We start from the raw sequence: 17,357 nt of genomic DNA, 5'->3' as shown, positions 1-17,357 counted from the left end.
TCATTTTTTCCAATTAAGCGGCAATTTAGCGTGACCAATCCACCTATCCTGCACATCTTTTGGGTTGTGGGGGCGAAACCCACGCCTACATGGGGAGAATGTGCAAGGAACGGTCACCCATATGCAGCACGAACAAAATGCCCAAGTGAAAGAACAGCAGCTCACACATTGGTTAAGCACAGAGTGGAACCTAATACAATGAAAATGCTGAGATGCATCAGAAGAAAGCATTCTTCATTAAAAGGGCAGTTTTAACAGAATAATGGGCGGGATTCTCCCCTACCCGGTGGGGCGGGGGGTTCCGGCGTAATGGAGTGGCGGGAACCACTCCGGCGTCGGGCTGCCCCAAAGGTGTGGACGTCTCCGCACCTTTAGGGGCCAAGCCCTCACCTTGAGGGGCTAGGCCCGCGCCGGAGTGGTTTCCACTCCGCCAGCTGGCGGGAAAGGCCTTTGGCGCCACGCCAGCTGGCGCCGAAAGGTCTTCGCCGGGCGACGCATGCACGGGATCGTGAGCGGCTGCTCATGGCATCCCCGCGCATGCGCAGGGGAGGGGGTCTCTTCCGCCTCTGCCATAGTGAAGACCATGGCGAAGGCCGAAGAAAAAGAGTGACATCACGGCACAGGCCCGCCCGCGGATTGCTGGGCCCCGAACACGGGCCAGGCCACCGTGGGGGCACCACCCGGTGCCAGATCGCCCCGCGCCCCTCCCCCCAGGACCCTGGAGCCTGCCCGCGCTTGTCCCACCATTCAAAAGGTGATTTAATCCACGCCGGAGGGAGAGGGTTGACTTCGGCCCATTGCGGGCCGGAGAATCGCCGGGGGTGGGCCTGCCGACCGGTGCGGCACGATTCGCACCCCCGCTGAATCTCTGGTGGCGGAGAATTCGGGACACGGCGGGGGCGGGATTCACGCCAGCCCCCGCCGATTCTCCGACCCGATGGGGGGTCGGAGAATCGTGCCCAATATTTCTTTTAGACTACGCAAGTTCCAAATACAATTTTTAATGAGACTTCTTTTCTCATGGGACCTCCACTCACCACATAAAGAATGAGATGATTGTGATGTTCCTTATATTGGGAGTGATTATCAGATCCAAATAACTGTGTGTATGCTGATTTCTATCCACGGGATCCTGGAGGAAAAAGAATAGAGAAGAAAGGAATCCCAAAAGTGTTATATTGTTCATGTAACAACAGCGCCAACTCTAGCTTCATGGACCCGAATCAGCAATGTTGGATTAGTTTCATTCTCTCCTTCACTCTTTCCAGTTTTGGTAGCCTCTGCCTGAGACACTTGTTTTCTTACTTTAGTTGTTTTAAAAATATTTTGCGGCAGGCGCAAAGCACGTTGGAAAGAGTCGCAGATTTCAAACCTAGCGTAAGACGGCGACAAAGAAAATGAAGTGACGAAAAGGTACTTTGTTACCGTATTGCGACCTGTAGTCTGAAATATTGCCCCATGATATGTAATGCCATTTATCCTAGCAGCGTTTTTCAATATTGCTTCAGCTTGTTTCACACGTCCTTTAGTGAGAAGCCATCTGGGAGATTCAGGTACACACCTACAATTTAAACACAACAACTTGCTGAGTTAAAAAACTGTCATTTCAACTACGATGAAATGTTGAGGCCTATGTCCTCTGGTGTTCAGAAGAATGAGAGGAGACTTCACCAAAACGTAAAATATTCTAAAGGGCCTTGACAGGGTAGATACTGAGAGGTTGTCCCCCATGGCCGGAGAATCTAGAGCACAGAGGCAAAGGCTTCAGGCGCAGAGCTGGTCATTTGGGACAGAGATGAGGATGCATTTCTTCACTCAAAAGGGTTGTGAATCTTTGGAATTCTTCACCCCAGCGAGCCCCGGATGCATTATCATTAGACTTCAGGCTGGAAAAGACACATTTTTGGCCTTTCAGGGAATCAAGGGATATGAGGAGCGGGCGGGAAGGTAAAGTTGAAGCTGAAGATCAGGGTCGACTTCCGGGTGCGGCTATGCAGAGCTAGGTCGCATATTCGGTAGCTCCCGCTTGGAACGGACTTTTGGGCTCTTTTACAGGGCCCCCACGGCATTTGTTTGACATTTCCCGGTGTGGCAAGAAGACTGCAGCATTCCCCTGACAGTGTCCCCCAGGAATGTTATGTCTTTTGGCTAACAGACCCGGCAGAAACAGTAAAAGATTTGGCTTTGACTGCAGGTTTAGACAAAAGCCTGTTCCAGCATGCAGGCGGGGAAAGGGCAAGCTTAAAGCTGCAATCTGACTTGACTCTATCAAAGGTGAATTCTAGCAGCAGAGGGAACAACTGTGAAAAGATCTACCAAGGCCATTGAAGAAGCAGGGACGAGGCTTCCGGTGGCGGCCATGGAGGAGTAGGTCGCGCATTCGGCAGCTCCCGCCTGGAACTGACTCTCAGACCTTTTTCAGGAGTTTCCATAGACTTTTTAAACGGACCAGAAGTGTACCGGCCAAAGGAGCGGCACTGGAGCAACGGGAGAAGCGAGGGAAAGAAAACAAAATGGCGGCGGCCAGGGACAAAGGGGAGCTGCAGGAGTTCATCAAGCGCTGCTTCGAGGAGCAGCGCGAGGAGATGCGGAAGGAGATGTTGGCGCCTATGCTTTCGGCAATTGAAGGACTCGGGATCACCCAGAAGGTCTGTGGCGCACAAAGACTCCGTGAGACAAATAGAGTGAAGTCGATGAGGCTTTATTAAGCGTGTCTGTTCCCCAGCAGCCCGATAGTAAACTGGCCTGCGGGGGAAGGCACCGGCTTCTTATACTTCGCCTTCAGGGCGGAGTATGAGGTCAACGGCCAACCAGGACCCGGGATCTGTCAGCCAATGACATTAGGGCTTCCAGTCCCACATGACCCCCAATACATACTACCACATTCACCCCTTGTCAAAAATGAACCCGGCGGGGTGATGCTTCGTATGGTGGTAAGGGTTTACAGTACTGGTCCTGGGAGGAGAGAACAGTTACATGGTAGTACCGTATTGGACAGTATCGTCCTGTTACAACTATTTACAGAGGATATAGGAAAACAAAATGTTCATTGGACAGTCCATCTTTGTTTTACATCGACGCCACGAGTCGGTCGGGCGGTCTGGTCGTCCGTGTCGATCGCCTTGGCCCCGGCTGTGGTGGTAGTGCTTGTACCAGCGTTGTCGCCTCCGGGAACCGCACGGTTTTAGCTGTCGGTGCAAAGGGGAGGGGGACTGATCCTCCTGGGAAGGGGGCGGTCGCGGGGTGCGGCGGTGGCAGGAAGGGGGGCGGTTGGGTTGATGGTGCCGGGGGGGTGTGCGTGGTGCCGGCGGGCGCCAGATCCCGCAGGGAGACCGTGTCCTGTCGGCCGTCGGGGTACTCCACGTAGGCGTACTGGGGGTTTGCGTGGAGGAGGTGAACCCTTTCGACCAACGGGTCCGCCTTATGTGCCCGCACGTGCTTTCGGAGCAGGATGGGTCCTGGGGCCGCCAGCCAGGTCGGCAGCGACGTTCCAGAGGAGGACCTCCTAGGGAAGACAAGGAGACGCTCGTGAGGCGTTTGATTAGTGCTCGTACATAATAACGACCGGATGGAATGGAGAGCGTCCGGGAGGACCTCCTGCCACCGTGAAACTGGGAGATCCCTGGACCGTAGGGCCAGTAGGACGGCCTTCCAGACCGTGCCGTTCTCCCTTTCTACTTGCCCGTTCCCCCGGGGGTTGTAGCTGGTCGTCCTGCTTGAAGCTATACCCTTGCTGAGCAGGAACTGGCGCAGCTCGTCACTCATGAAAGAGGACCCCCTGTCGCTGTGGACGTATGCGGGGTAACCGAACAGTGTGAATATGCTGTTCAGGGCTTTAATGACTGTGGCCGCGGTCATGTCGGAGCAGGGAATGGCAAAAGGGAAGCGGGAGTATTCGTCCACTACATTAAGGAAATACGCGTTGCGGTCGGTGGAGGGGAGGGGCCCTTTGAAATCGAGACTGAGGCGTTCAAAGGGACGGGAAGCCTTAATCAGGTGCGCTCCATCTGGCCTGAAAAAATGCGGTTTGCATTCTGCGCAGATGTGGCAGTCTCTTGTGACTGTACGGACCTCCTCTAAGGAGTATGGGAGATTGCGGGACTTGATGAAGTGGTAAAACCGAGTGACCCCCGGGTGGCAGAGGTCCTCGTGGAGGGCTTGGAGGCGGTCAATTTGTGCGTTGGCACATGTCCCGCGGGATAGGGCATCAGACGGCTCGTTCAGCTTTCCGGGCCGGTACAAGATCTCATAGTTGAAGGTGGAGAGTTCGATCCTCCACCGCAAGATCTTGTCGTTCTTGATCTTGCCCCGCTGTGCATTATCGAACATGAAGGCAACCGACCGTTGGTCAGTGAGGAGAGTGAATCTCCTGCCGGCCAGGTAATGCCTCCAATGTCGCACAGCCTCCACTATGGCTTGGGCTTCCTTTTCCACTGAGGAGTGGCGGATTTCTGAGGCGTGGAGGGTTCGGGAGAAAAAGGCCACGGGTCTGCCCGCTTGGTTAAGGGTAGCCGCGAGAGCTACGTCAGAGGCGTCGCTCTCGACCTGGAAGGGGAGGGACTCGTCGATGGCGCGCATCGTGGCCTTTGCGATGTCCGCTTTGATGCGGCTGAAAGCCTGGCAAGCCTCTGTCGACAGCGGGAAAGTCGTGGTCTGTATTAGGGGGCGGGCCTTGTCTGCGTACTGGGGGACCCACTGGGCGTAGTATGAAAAGAACCCCAGGCAGCGTTTCAGGGCTTTTGGGCAGTGCGGGAGGGGAAATTCCATGAGTGCGCGCATACGTTCGGGGTCGGGGCCTATTATCCCATTGCGCACTATGTAGCCCAGAATGGCTAGCCGATCGGTGCTAAAAACGCACTTGTCCTCATTGTACGTGAGGTTCAAGGCTTTGGCAGTCTGGAGGAATTTTTGGAGGTTGGCGTCGTGGTCCTGCTGATCGTGGCCGCAGATGGTTACATTGTCGAGGTACGGGAACGTGGCCCGTAACCCATGTTGATCAACCATTCGGTCCATTTCCCGTTGGAAGACCGAGACGCCGTTTGTGACGCCAAAAGGGACCCTTAGGAAGTGGTATAATCGCCCGTCTGCCTCGAAGGCTGTGTACTTGCGGTCACTTGGGCGGATGGGGAGCTGATGGTAGGCGGACTTGAGGTCCACGGTGGAGAAGACTTTATACTGGGCAATCCGATTGACCATGTCGGATATGCGGGGGAGAGGGTACGCGTCTAGTTGTGTGTACCTGTTGATGGTCTGGCTATAGTCAATGACCATCCTTTGTTTCTCCCCTGTCTTCACTACTACCACCTGCGCTCTCCAGGGACTATTGCTGGCCTGGATTATGCCCTCCTTTAGTAGCCGCTGGACTTCGGAGCGAATGAAGGTCCGGTCCTGGGCGCTGTACCGTCTGCTCCTAGTGGCGACGGGTTTGCAATCCGGGGTGAGGTTCGCAAACAAGGACGGGGGTTGCACCTTGAGGGTGGCGAGGCCGCAGATAGTGAGTGGGGGTATGGGGCCGCCGAATTTAAACGTAAGGCTCTGTAGGTTACATTGAAAATCTAAGCCCAGCAAGGTGGGGGCACAGAGTTGGGGAAGGACGTTAAGTTTGTAGTTTTTGAATTCCCTCCCCTGTACCGTTAGGGTAACTATGCAGAATCCCTGGATCTGTACGGAGTGGGATCCTGCGGCTAGGCAAATCTTTTGTGCGCTGGGGTAGGTAGTTAAGGAACAGCGTCTTACCGTGTCGGGATGTATAAAACTTTCCGTGCTCCCGGAGTCGACTAGGCATGGCGTCTCGTGGCCGTTAATTAGGACCGTTGTCGTCGTCGTCTGGAGAGTCCGGGGCCGAGCCTGATCGAGCGTAACCGAAGCGAGCCGTGGTTGTAGTAGTGGGGTGGGGTCCGTTGTTGCCGTCCAAGATGACGTCGGGGATGGATAAAATGGCCGCCCCCATACCTCGCCCGTAGATGAGGGGTCACAAGATGGCGTCGGGGGTGGACAAAATGGCCGCCCCCATGCGTCGTACAGGTCGGGGGCGGTCCAAGATGGCGGGGCCCCTCCCCCCCTCGTGGTGGTCGGGACCCAAAATGGCGGCGTCTGCGGGTCGCACATTGAGTGCTGGGGGGTCTGGGGGGCGCTAGGACCGCGCGGAGTTCCCGGGCCGCGGGCGCTAGGACCGCGCGGAGTTCCTTTGGTGCGAGCGCCAGGGCCGCGGGCGCTAGGACCGCGCGGAGCTCCCTCGCTGGGGACCGCGGTGTTCGGGGCCAAGGCTGGCAGGTCAGTAGTGCGAGCGCTGGGACAGTGAGGAGGTCCCTCGCCGGGGACGGAGATCGGGGTCCAGGTAAGTTGTATTGCCGGCGGGTCAGGCGTGGGGCGCGGGACAGGGGTGAGGGACCAGGTCGGCGGCGTTGGCGGGTCAGGCGTGGGGCGCGGGACGGGGGCGAGGGCCCAGGTCGGCGGCGCTGGCGGGTCAGGCGTGGGGCGCGGGACGGGGGCGAGGGCCCAGGTCGGCGGGTCAGGCGTGGGGCGCGGGACGGGGGCGAGGGCCCAGGTCGGCGGCGCTGGCGGGTCAGGCGTGGGGCGCGGGACGGGGGCGAGGGCCCAGGTCGGCGGCGCTGGCGGGTCAGGCGTGGGGCGCGGGACGGGGGCGAGGGCCCAGGTCGGCGGCTCCGGCGGGTCAGTCGTGGGGCCGTGAGCGCTGGCACCGCGCGGAGCTCCCTCGCCGGGGACAGCGGTGGTCGGGGTCAAAGTAGGTGGCGCCGGCGGGTCAGGCGTGGGGCGCGGGACGGGGGTGAGGGTGGCGTTCGGGATACGGAAAACCCCTTCCTCTCCGTGGAGAGTGTTGGCCGGCACCCAAATCGGGAGCGCCGGCGGCGGGTCATACATGGGCTGCGGGGAGGGGGGTTGGGGAGCGTAGGCGGCGTGCAGGGCTCCCAGTTCTCCCGGGGCCGCGGTGGTCGGGACCCAAAATGGCGGCGCCTGGGGGTCGCACATGGCGTGCTGGGGGGGTTGGGAGGCATAGACTGCCTGTAGGGCTCCCTGTTCTCCCGGGACGGCGGCGACCACGCGGGACCGGCACACCACCGCATAGTGGCCCTTTTTCCCGCAGCTTTTGCAGATGGCTGCGCGGGCCGGACAGCGTTGTCGGGGGTGCTTCGCCTGGCCGCAGAAATAACAGCGGGCGCCCCCGGTGCGACTCGGCGTTTGGACTGCGCAAGCCTGTGGGGTGTCCGGGGGGGGGCTCGGGGGTTTGCCGCGGCGGGTACGTACGGGGCCCAATGGCCTGCCGCGCGGTCGGGGCCGTAGGCGCGGGTATTACGCGCGGCTACGTCCAGCGAGGCTGCCAGGGCCCGTGCCTCTGAGAGTCCTAGTGACTCTTTTTCTAGAAGTCTTTGGCGGATTTGGGAGGATTGTATACCTGCAACAAAAGCATCGCGCATTAACATGTCCGTGTGTTCGTTTGCGTTCACCGACGGGCAGCTGCAGGCTCGTCCCAAAATCAGCAGCGCGGCGTAGAACTCGCCCATCGATTCTCCGGGAGCTTGCCGTCTCGTCGCGAGCTGGTAGCGAGCGTAGATTTGGTTAACTGGGCGAACGTAGAGACTTCTCAGTGCTGCGAACGCCGTCTGGAAATCGCGGGTGTCTTCAATGAGGGTGAAAATCTCCGTGCTCACCCTCGAGTGCAGGACCTGCAGTTTTTGTTCATCTGAGACTTGGCCTGTGGTCGATGTGATGTAGGCCTCAAAGCAAGTCTGCCAGTGTTTGAAGGCTGCTGCTGCATTCACTGCGTGGGGGCTGATCCTCAGGCATTCTGGAATGATCCTGAGCTCCATAGTCCTTTTTAGGCACGCTTAATAAATTGTGGCGCACAAAGACTCCGTGAGACAAATAGAGTGAAGTCGATGAGGCTTTATTAAGCGTGTCTGTTCCCCAGCAGCCCGATAGTAAACTGGCATGCGGGGGAAGGCACCGGCTTCTTATACTTCGCCTTCAGGGCGGAGTATGAGGTCAACGGCCAACCAGGACCCGGGATCTGTCAGCCAATGACATTAGGGCTTCCAGTCCCACATGACCCCCAATACATACTACCACAAGGTCCATGAAGCTAAGATCCAGGAGGTACAGAAAAGAGTCAGTCAGAACGAGGACGAGCTCGTGGGCCTGGCGGTGAGAGTGGAGCAGAACGAGGCGCTACACAAGAGGTGGGCGGGAAGACTCGAAGACCTGGAGAACAGGTCGAGGAGAAAGAATCTGCGAATCCTGGGTCTCTCTGAGGGAGTGGAGGGGGCTGATGCCGGGGCATACGCTGTCATGATAGTCAAACACACACATCATGATAGACACACCAACAGACAAATCAGAACACACAACACCACAACCAATCACAGACAAGGACAGGGACAGTATAAAAGGACAAACACGACACCTGGTGGGCAGTATTAGCTGGAGACCAGGACAAGGACAGACCTGTTACACTACACACTCAGGGAGACACCACGTGCAGAGTATCCAGACCGAATTGTATATAGAAGTTGAAATACAATAGAGTTGTACCAAATACAACTGTGTTGGTTCATCTGTGCATCAGAGCACCCAACACCACATGGTACAGGAGTGGATCGATACCTGCCGGCATACCTCAGTGTACAGAGACAACCAGCAGTACCCAGGCAAGATGTATTGGCTCCCGGTTCCGCAGCCGTTCCAGTGCCACGTCCATCTCCGCGAAAACTGGCGGCGATTCCGGCAAGTGTTTGAATTGTTCCTGGTGGCAGCTGAACTCAAAGACCTGGATGATAATGAAAAAATTGAATTTCTCCTCACCATCGCTGGTTCAAGAGCAAAAGAAATCTTCACAAGGTTCAGGTTCTTCAGGAGGCAACAAAGGTACGATTACCAGACAGTCCTGGACAAATTCGCCAAGTACTGTGAGGAAAACGCACTCCAATCGGCAAGTAAAGGTAAGAAAAGCGGCAGTACTCACCTCGTGGCCGGGATCCCGGAGGCCGAATTCCCAGAGGCCGAAGTCCCGGGCCTGAGAGAGAGTTGGGTCGAGGTCGGCGGCCATCTTGCTAAAGGTATCACGCTAGCACAGTTGCGCGAGCAGTGCGCAGAACCGGAAGTTTCATTTGCGCATGCGCGAGACGCTGCGCATGCGCAGTCAAGAAAACGGCCATCGGTAACGGAACAGCGATCTGCGCATGCGCAGTCGCTTCCTACGTGCTACATACCGAGCGTCAGGATGTCAGAGGCCCCAGACCGCACCAATTTAAAGGGGAAACGTCCCAAATCCAATTTAAAAGGGAAACGTCCCAAATCAAAAAAACAAAAATCTGTTAAAGCTGTAAAACAACCTTCCCTCACCTGGAATGACAGCACATTGCCGCAAATTGACACAGGAGATGAATTTGACCTCCGAAGATCCCTGCAACAAGCAGTTTCCTACGCACAAGCCGATGATTCCGACCTCGAATACTTCGATCCCGATCTTTAAATTTTTTCTGGACCTCGCGAGCCCAATGACAGCTCCGTGGTCCTAGACGACTACGACTCGGACGAACCTTTCGTGTTGCACATTGGCGGCCCCCACATTGAATCCGACGCAGATGCGGATTCATTTTTCGGATTTGAAGATCTTCAACCCAGCAGATATGACGTCCCAACTCATTAGTGCCGGATGATGCTGCAGCCTGAAATTAACAGACAGGGAGCGGTGCAAGCCCACAGAGAGCGGCCTGCTGCCACACAGAGCATGGTCCACGTCCCGCTCAGGGTTCCCGACTCTATGAAAGAAGACATGCAAGACTCCAGAGCGCAGTCCTTGCATGAACAAGAAGTGACTCCAGAGTCACAAGCCTCCACAGCGAGCTCGTGGACAGACTCCACGATAGAAGGAACGCAAGACTCCAGAGCGCAGTCCTTGCATGAACAAGAAGTGACTCCAGTGTCACAAGCCTCCACAGCAAGCTCGTGGACAGACTCCACAATTGCAGAAACGCAAGACTCCAGAGCGCAGTCCTTGCACGAACAAGAAGTGACTCCAGTGTCACAAGCCTCCACAGAGAGCTCGTGGACAGCCTCCACGATAGAAGAAACGCTTGACTCCGATGCGCAGTCCTTGCAGGAACAAGACCATGAGGGTCTAGCAACCTCTCCTGACCAACCAGCGGCAGACGATGCAAGTCTGCCATGCTCACGTGAACAGCAAGAAGGCTATAACAGCCTACCATGCACAGCAGCATGACCATGACGGTCTCTCATGCTACAATGAAGGGCTCAGCGCTGATGACTGTTCAAGCCCAACTGAAGACAAGCCAAAGGAATCTCCTCTTCCAAGCCCGAAGGAAAAGGTTTATGCGCTGACCTTCAGGATCATTATAGCCGAACAGAGATTAATAATGCTGCACGGTCACAGAAGGATGCTGAGGATTTGCTAAAGAAATTACTTGTATGTTTAACTTGCAAGGAGCAGACTGAGAATTGCCAGTGTTTTAGTACGGATAAAAAAAATGGACAAGACATTGATCCTCAGTTAATGGAAATAACACAACCTGAATCATACCTACAGCAGGGACAACTGTCTCCCTTCAACACAACACCGCGAAGTCCCAACTTCGGAGACCAGCAGTTAGTCAGTAATGACTCTTCAAACCTTGAGGGGAACATTAACTGCATTGAATCTATACACATTCCACTGATAAATGAGCAGAACATTGGAGCAAGAATCCTGAGGACACCGACATCGAGTAGCCAGATAAAGAACTTAAAACCCGCAGCAGTTTCAAGTGAACCAAGTGTGCTTTCCACTAATGGTGAAGATGCAGATAAGGTCGACCCGATTATCCATTGTACCACACTAACCCCAGAGATTAAGCAGTTATGTCTGGGGAGTATAATGTGTGCAATTGAGAACAGTAAAAGAGAGACTGTGACTATGCCAGTCCCAGCAAAATCAGACCCAGAGACTATGAAGGCATGTACATTAGACAAAGATACATATGAGGTAACTGAGAAGAAAATTGAAACGGAATGTTCTTTGGAAAATAGTACAATGTCGAAAGAAACATTGGATCCTACATTCGAGGCCATACATATGGGAGAATTTGAGGGTAATAAACAAGGTTCTGCAATGTCTGGGGGAAGATTTAAAATTCCAAAGAAGAAAAGCCCAAATGAAGGACAACGGCAAGACAATGACAGTCCACCGACATGGTTTGCACCACCAGATGACGATGCTCGAGGCGATGATGGGCACGAAGGCCCCTCCGAGGCCGTTGGAGTTGGACGGGGCACATCGGGTGCTGGCGAAGAAGCCCCAGGCAAATGAGCCGCCAAGGGCAATGGTGGTGAGGTTCCACCGGTTCACGGACAGAGAGTGGGTCCTGAGATGGGCTAAGAAGGAGCGGAGCAGTAAGTGGGACAATGCAGTGATCCGAATATACCCGGACTGGAGCACGGAGGTTGCAAAGCGGAGAGCGGGTTTCAACCAGGCCAAAGCGGTGTTGTACCGGAAAGAAGTGAAATTCGGAATGCTGCAGCCAGCGCGACTGTGGGTCACATACAAGGGCCAACACTATTACTTCGAAACGCCTGAAGAGGCGTGAACCTTTGTACAAGCCGAAAAGTTGGACTCTAACTGAGGGTTTGTGAGGGTAGGGGGGATGTTTGAGGTTTGATGTGTGATGATTGTTGTATATAGGGGGTCAATCACGCGCAGGAAATGTTACATGGGCTGGGGGAGAGAGACAAGGCCGCGACAGGAGCTGCGCCAGAGGGGGCGGAGCGGGCTTTGGAAAGCGCGGGGTGTTTTCCCGCACACGGGAAGAAAGGCGGGAAGGGGAACGAAGGAATGCATATGGATTGGGAGACTCCCACGCGGGGAGGTCAATGGGACAGCAGGGGAAGCCGGGGTCAGCAGCCGTCAGCTGACTTACGGGAGTGACATGGGGGGAGCAAAAAAGCTAGAAAGGGGTCTAGCGGGGGGAGGGGAGGGAGGAAGGGGGGGGGGGAAAGGGTTGCTGCTGCACTGGCCGAAAGGGAATGGGACACAGAAGAGGTGGTCGGGACGGGGATCCCCCCTCTGGGGGACTGGAGGGTGAGGGAGGCGTGGACACGGGACTGGCCCAGAAAAGGAGATGTCTAGTCGGCGGGGCGTGGGGGGGGGGGGGGTGAGAGCCCCTCCAATCCGGCTGATAACGTGGAATTGAGGGGCCTGAATGGGCCGGTGAAGAGGGCTCGAGTGTTCGCGCACATAAAGGGACTGAAGGCGGACGTGGCCATGTACCAAGAGACACACCTGAAGGTGGCGGACCAGGTCAGGCTAAGAAAGGGATGGGTAGGACAGGTATTCCACTCGGGACTGGACGCGAAGAATAGAGGGGTGGCAATATTGGTGGGAAAGCGGGTGTCATTTGAGGCCAAGACTATTGTAGCGGACAATGGAGGGCGATATGTAATGGTGAGCGGTAGGCTGCAAGGGCTGTGGGTGGTGTTGGTAAACGTATACGCCCCGAACTGGGATGATGCAGGATTCATGAAGCGCATGTTGGGGCGCATTCCGGACCTGGAGATAGGAGGCCTGATAATGGGAGGGGACTTCAATACAGTGTTGGATCCAACACTAGACCGCTCCAAATCAAGGACTGGAAAGAGGCCGGCGGCGGCCAAGGTACTTAGGGGGTTTATGGATCAGATGGGGGGGAGTGGACCCATGGCGGTTTGCAAGGCCACAGGCCAGGGAATTTTCTTTCTTCTCCCATGTACACAAAGCCTACTCCCGGATAGATTTCTTTGTTCTGGGTAGGGCGCTCATCCCGAGGGAGCAGGGGACGGAGTATTCGGCTATAGCCGTTTCGGACCATGCCCCACACTGGGTGGAACTGGAGCTGGGAGAGGAGAGGGACCAACGCCCATTGTTGCGGCTGGATGTGGGACTGCTGGTGGATGAGGTGGTGTGTGGGAAGGTGAGGGGGTGTATCGAAAGGTACTTGGAGGCCAATGACAACGGAGAGGTGCGGGTGGGGGGTGGTATGGGAGGCGTTGAAGGCGGTGATCAGGGGAGAGCTCATTTCCATTAGGGCTCATCGGGAGAGGACAGAGGGCATGGAAAGGGAGAGGTTTGTGGGGGAGATTTTGAGAGTGGACAGGAGATACGCAGAGGCCCCGGAGGAAGGATTACTTGGGGAAAGACGACGGCTCCAGACGGAGTTTGACCTGTTGACCACAGGTAAGGCGGAGGCACAGTGGAGGAAAGCGCAGGGGGCGACCCTACGAGCATGGGGAAAAGGCTAGTCGGATGCTGGCACACCAGCTCCGTAAGAGGATGGCAGCGAGGGAAATAGGGGGAGTCAAAGATGGAAGGGGAGCCACGGTTCGGAGTGCGACGAAAATAAACGAGATATTCAAGGCTTTTATGAAGAGCTGTACAGATCCCAGCCCCCAGCGGGGGAAGAGGGGATGAGACGATTCCTAGATCAGCTGAGATTCCCGTGGGTGGAGGAGCAAGAGGTGGCTGGTTTGGGGGCACCGATTGGGTTGGAGGAGCTGAGCAAGGGTTTGGGGAGCATGCAGGCGGCGAAGGCCCCGGGACCGGACGGATTCCTGGTGGAGTTCTACAGGAAGTACGCAGACCTGGTGGCCCCGCTACTGGTGAGGACCTTTAATGAGGCAGGGGACCCTGCCCCCGACAATGTCGGAAGCGACAATTTCTTTGATCCTAAAGCGGGACAAGGACCCACTGCAATGTGGATCGTACAGGCCGATCTCGCTCCTCAATGTGGATGCAAAGTTGCTGGCAAAAGTGCTGGCCACGAGGATCGAGGACTGTGTCCCGGGGGTAATCCACGAGGACCAGACGGGATTTGTAAAGGGCAGGCAACTAAACACCAATGTGCGGTGGCTCTGAAACGTGATAATGATGCCATCGGAGGAGGGAGAGGCGGAGATAGTGGCAACTATGGACGCGGAGAAGGCCTTTGACCGAGTAGAGTGGGAGTAGCTCTGGAAGGTGCTGCGCAGGTTTGGGTTTGGGTAGGGTTTATCAATTGGGTTAAGCTCCTTTACAGAGCCCCGATGGCAAGTGTAGTGACGAACCGGCGGAGGTCGGAGTACTTTCGACTGTACCGAGGGACGAGGCAGGGGTGCCCCCGTCCCCCCTGTTCGCATTGGCGATCGAACCATTGGCCATGTCATTGAGGGAGTCTAATAAATGGAAGGGGGTGGTCCGAGGGGGAGAAGAGCATCGGGTGTCGCTATATGCGGATGACCTGTTGCTGTACGTGGCGGATCCAATGGAGGGGATGGTGGAGGTCATGCAGACTCTAAGGGAGTTTGGGGAGTTTTCGGGCTATAAGCTCAATGTAGGGAAGAGTGAGCTCTCTGTATTACAGGCGGGGGACCAAGAAAGAGGGATAGGGGCCCTACCGCTGAGGGGGGTCGGAGGGGAGCTTTCGGTATCTGGGGATCCAGATAGCCAGGAGTTGGGGGACCCTACATATACTGAATCTAACGAGGTTGGTGGAGCAAATGGAGGAGGATTTCAAAAGATGGGACATGTTACCGCTCTCGCTGGCGGGTAGAGTGCAGTCGGTCAAAATGGTGGTCCTTCCGAGGTTTCTGTTTGTGTTTCAGTGCCTTCCCATCGTGATCACTAAGGCCTTTTTTAAGAGAGTAGGCAGGAGTATTATGGGGTTTGTGTGGGCGAATAAGACCCCGAGAGTAAGGAGAGGGTTCCTGGAACACAGTAGGGACTGAGGAGGGTTTGCGCTGCCAAACCTGGGGAGCTACTACTGGGCAGCAAATGTGGCGATGATCCGCAAGTGGGTTATGGAGGGAGAGGGGGCGGCATGGAAGAGGATGGAGATGGCGTCCTGTAAAGGAACGAGCCTGGGGGCGGTGGTGACGGCACCGCTGCCGCTCTCGCCGACAAAGTATACCACGAGCCCGGTGGTGGCCGCAACGCTAAGGATCTGGGGCCAGTGGAGACAGCACCGAGGTGCAATGGGAGCATTGGTGTGGTCTCCGATCAGGGGTAACCACCGGTTTGTCCCGGAAGATGGACGGGGGGGGGGTTCCAGAGCTGGCATCGGGTGGGGATTGGAAGAATGGGGGACCTATTCATCGACGGGACGTTTGCGAGCCTAGGGGCACTGGAGGAGAAGTTCGAGTTACCCCCGGGAAATGCCTTTAGATATATGCAGGTGAGGGCTTTTGTGAGGCGACAGGTGAGGGAATTCCCGTTGCTCCCGGCACAAGAAGTTCAAGATAGGGTGATCTCGGGTGTGTAGGTCAGAGAGGGCAAGGTGTCGGAAATACACCAGGAGTTGAAAGAAGGGGGGGAAGCGCTGGTAGAAGAGTTGAAGGGTAAATGGGAGGAGGAGCTGGGGGAGGAGATCGAGGAAGGTCTGTGGGCTGATGCCCTAGGTAGGGTTAATTCCTCCTCCTCGTGTGCCAGGCTCACCCTGATACAATTTAAGGTGGTCCACAGAGCACACTTGACGAGGGCGAGGTTGAGTAGGTTCTTTGGGGTAGAGGACAGATGTGGAAGGTGCTCAGGGAGCCCGGCGAACCATGTCCATATGTTTTGGTCATGCCCGGCACTGGAGGGGTTCTGGAGAGGAGTGGTGGGAGCAATATCTCAGGTGGTGAAAGTCCGGGTCAAGCCAAGCTGAGGGCTAGCAATATTTGGAGTAGTGGACGAACCGGGAGTGCAGGAGGCGAAAGAGGCCGGCATTCTGGCCTTTGCGTCCCTAGTAGCCCGGCGAAGGATCTTGCTAATGTGGAAGGAGGCGAAGCCCCCCAGCCTGGAGGCCTGGATAAATGATATGGCTGGGTTCATAAAGTTGGAGAGGATTAAGTTCGCCTTGAGAGGGTCTGCGCAGGGGTTCTACAGGCGGTGGCAACCGTTCCTAGACTATCTCGCGGAGCGTTAGAGGAAGGTCGGTCAGCAGCAGCAGCAACCTTGGGGGGGGGGGGGGGGGGGGGGAACAACGTACTGGGAGGGGGGGAGAGGGGGGACTGCCTGGGAGGGTGGATGAGCAAGAGATAACATGAAGCATTGGGGAAACTGGCACGTACAGGTGACAGCCAGTGTACAAAGCTGTGTAAATATATCATTTTGCCATGTATATGTTATTGTTTTGTAAGGGAGAAAAATTGTGTTAAAAAACTTTAATAAATATATTTTAAAAAAAGAAACTGAAGATCAGTCTTGATCGTATTTAATGACCGAACAGACCCGATGGGCTGTATTGGCTACTCCTGCTCCTAGTTCGCTTTTATGTACCTCAGCCAACTGGTTTGCAACCCACTTATCTGCCTGTAAGTTGACCAATGTGATGGCTTTTGGCAGCAAAACCCTGGGCAGAATTTTATACTCCCCCACTGGCAAGATTATAGTGGGGGGGAGGGGGGGCGATGAGCATAAAATTCCTCGACCCAACTTCCCGCTGGATATCTGCCTGCCTGCCCCGACCTCTGTGTAATTTTACACTCGGCCTGCAGGGCTTCAGCTGGACACCCTGCCCTTTCTCCAATTGACACCCATGAGTGACCACTTATTGATTACTCGAGGTTACGTTTCCTTCCCCAACCTCAATTTTCAGGCTGGCGGGAAGAGTTTGGGGGCAGGATTCTCCATCCAATGACGCCTGAATCGGGAATTAAATTGAGTGTAGAATCGTGCGTGAGACGAAAACCTTGGACGGCGCCGGGCACCCGACGGAATGCCATGCCCCCGTGCCTCGACAGCACCATCAATGCATTCTACTCCATATGAACAATAAACGGCATTGGCATATCATTAACGGGACCGACCCGGTATTCTCCGGGGCCTTCGCGCTGCTTCGCCTACGTCAGGAGGAATTACCGACGGTGAGTTTCACTTGGGGTTTTCAAAAATCAAGAGACCGTTGGACTGACGTAGCTGGTTGGGGTGGGGGAGGGGGGTCTACCAGAGCCGGGGGGGGCGGGGGGGGGGGGGGTAGCAGGGGTGACCAGGGGATGGACTGTGGCATCGGGGTGACCCCGGGACCGAGGCAGAGTCCAGGCACAGACCGCCATTGCCGTGGACTGCTGCCCACTTCACTGACCACCCACCGTGGGCCCATGGTTTCTCAGAGTGATGCCGACCGTATGTGTTCACCCACCCCCAGCCCTTCCCTCCACCCCACCACAACCACCCCTCCCCCCCCCGCCCCCCCCCCCCCCCCCCTCGCGGTGCCAAGTGCCGACAGGGGGCCTCTGAGGATGGAGAGCTGGCTGCCCAACAGGCTGAGGAGGAGGTGGGAAGGAGCACGGGGCGTCGCCTCCAGCTTCACCCGACTAGGGGATTGGCCAAAGGCAAGAACATCCCATCCGATGCA

General features: G+C 56.2%; 1 protein-coding gene across 1 annotated transcript in view; it reads right to left on the bottom strand.

The window, feature by feature from the left end:
* LOC140429963 (organic cation/carnitine transporter 2-like) overlaps window positions 1-17,357 on the bottom strand; it is a 317,607-nt gene that overhangs the window by 166,283 nt on the left and 133,967 nt on the right. The window contains exons 8-9 of the mRNA XM_072517551.1: window positions 1,426-1,588; window positions 1,038-1,132 (exon numbers count right to left, since the gene is read on the bottom strand). Coding sequence (XP_072373652.1) covers window positions 1,038-1,132; window positions 1,426-1,588 — 258 coding nt within the window. The remainder of the gene's footprint in view (window positions 1-1,037; window positions 1,133-1,425; window positions 1,589-17,357) is intronic.

This window comes from Scyliorhinus torazame, chromosome 9 (genome assembly GCF_047496885.1).
Source record: "Scyliorhinus torazame isolate Kashiwa2021f chromosome 9, sScyTor2.1, whole genome shotgun sequence".
Taxonomy (NCBI): Eukaryota; Metazoa; Chordata; class Chondrichthyes; order Carcharhiniformes; family Scyliorhinidae; genus Scyliorhinus; species Scyliorhinus torazame.
Note: the sequence above shows the minus strand (reverse complement) of the source record. Positions and strands in the feature narration are given on the sequence as shown.